The sequence below is a fragment of the Dermochelys coriacea genome, chromosome 1 (assembly GCF_009764565.3).
Source record: "Dermochelys coriacea isolate rDerCor1 chromosome 1, rDerCor1.pri.v4, whole genome shotgun sequence".
NCBI lineage: Eukaryota > Metazoa > Chordata > Testudines > Dermochelyidae > Dermochelys > Dermochelys coriacea.
Genome location: NC_050068.2, coordinates 4,514,121 through 4,515,787, shown reverse-complemented (window position 1 = coordinate 4,515,787; position 1,667 = coordinate 4,514,121). Strand labels below are relative to the sequence as shown.

The following is a 1,667-nucleotide window of genomic DNA, read 5'->3' as shown; positions in this document are numbered from 1 at the left end:
CTGCCAAATTCCCAGCCACAATATATCAATGGGGCCAAGAGCTTAGCAGGATTCAAAGAGGCACTGGTCTATTATATGGGTAAACAGAAATTCCAATTAGAATAGTGAGGATTGTTTCAAAAACTCTTGGAACGGCTGTAAACATTCCTGATTTGCACCACAAAATATCTCTAAGTAGTGGGCATTGGAGGAAACTTTGGGAGCAGGTTATGTGTAATTGGCCACTGGATACTTGGCTAGATGGACTACAGGTCTTATCCAGTCTGGGAATACCTATCTTGCTATTCATGGTGTAAATCCAAGACTGTTTTTGCTGATTATTCTTGAGCTTCTGGGATTCTTTAGACTTGAACTGAGAGCAGAAAGATGTCTCGTTAAATATCATCTAGTCTCCTGTTCTTTTTTACTTTCAGGAAGGAAAGTTCAAAACTCCTTGGATCTGCCCAGTACAAAATGTCAGCTGTCAATGACACCAAATTCAGCTCTGCAGTGTTCCTTCTCACTGGAATATCTGGTCAGGAAGACAGCCATCTCTGGGTCTCTCTCCCCTTCTGCTTAATGTATGTTATTTCCATAGTAGGAAATTCAGTCATTCTGTTCATTATAAAAACAAATCCAAGCCTCCATGAGCCCATGTACATCTTCCTTTCCATGTTGGCCATCACAGATCTTGGCATATCGATAGCCACGATGCCGACGATACTGGGCATATACTTGTTTAACTCTAGGGAGATCAGCTTTGACTCCTGTTTTGCCCAGTTGTTCTTTATCCACTCGCTTCAGTGCATTGAATCCTCCGTGCTCTTGTTGATGGCCTTTGACCGCTTCATCGCGATCCGTGACCCGCTGAGATATGCCTCCATCTTAACCCTGCCGGGAATAGCCAAGATGGGACTGGTGTGTGTTCTAAGAGGAGTGGCAGTAATGCTCCCACTCACCATTCTCCTGAAACACTTCCAATACTGTCGAGACAATGTCCTCTCCCATTCCTACTGCATGCATCAGGAGGTAATGAAGATGTCTTGTTCGGACATCACAGTCAACAATATATATGGGTTGTTTACTAAACTCTTAACAATGGGTCTGGACTCGCTGCTCATCTTCCTCTCTTATATAATGATCCTCAAAACAGTGCTGAGTATTGCATCCAACTCTGAGTGCCTCAGGGCCTTGAACACCTGCATCTCCCACTTCTGTGCTGTCCTTATCTTCTATATACCAGACATCTTTTTGTCTGTGATACACAGATTTGAGAATAGCTCTTCTCCCTTGCTTCAAATTCTCCTGGGCTACATCTCCCTGATGCTCCCTCCCTTGTTGAACCCAATTGTGTACAGTGTGAAAAGCAAACACCTTCGTGTGAGAATAATCAGGGTGTTTGTCAAGTAAATGGTCAGTTCATCACCCAGCTCCAGCGCTCATGATATGAGCCATGGCCACCTATTCCATGGTGGACCCTTACATCCAATATGACATAAGCTACTGATCTCCACTCTTTAGAGATAAGTTCCGACGGGGTTTAAGGCCTGGAGCAGTGGGCAAGACAGCTGGAGGGAGGACAGTGCAGTGGGGGAAGGAGACCAATTTACCCCTGTACTGATCCCAATGACTTCTATTTGACTAATGCATATTTTTTCTTTATCGAAAGCATATTTTCCAGGAAGGCG

At 44.2% G+C, this 1,667-nt stretch overlaps 1 protein-coding gene across 1 annotated transcript; it reads left to right on the top strand.

The window, feature by feature from the left end:
* The first annotated feature begins 420 nt into the window (after positions 1–420).
* LOC119849851 (olfactory receptor 51G2-like) lies at positions 421–1,389 on the top strand. The gene has a single exon (XM_038387138.2). It carries the CDS (start codon positions 454–456, stop codon positions 1,387–1,389), a length of 936 nt encoding a protein of 311 aa, XP_038243066.1. The 5' UTR covers positions 421–453.
* The last annotated feature ends 278 nt before the right edge of the window (positions 1,390–1,667 follow it).

Coding starts and splice junctions, on each gene's coding strand:
- LOC119849851 (XM_038387138.2), top strand. CDS start 454: ATGTCAGCTGTCAATGACACCAAATTCAGCTCTGCAGTGTTCCTTCTC.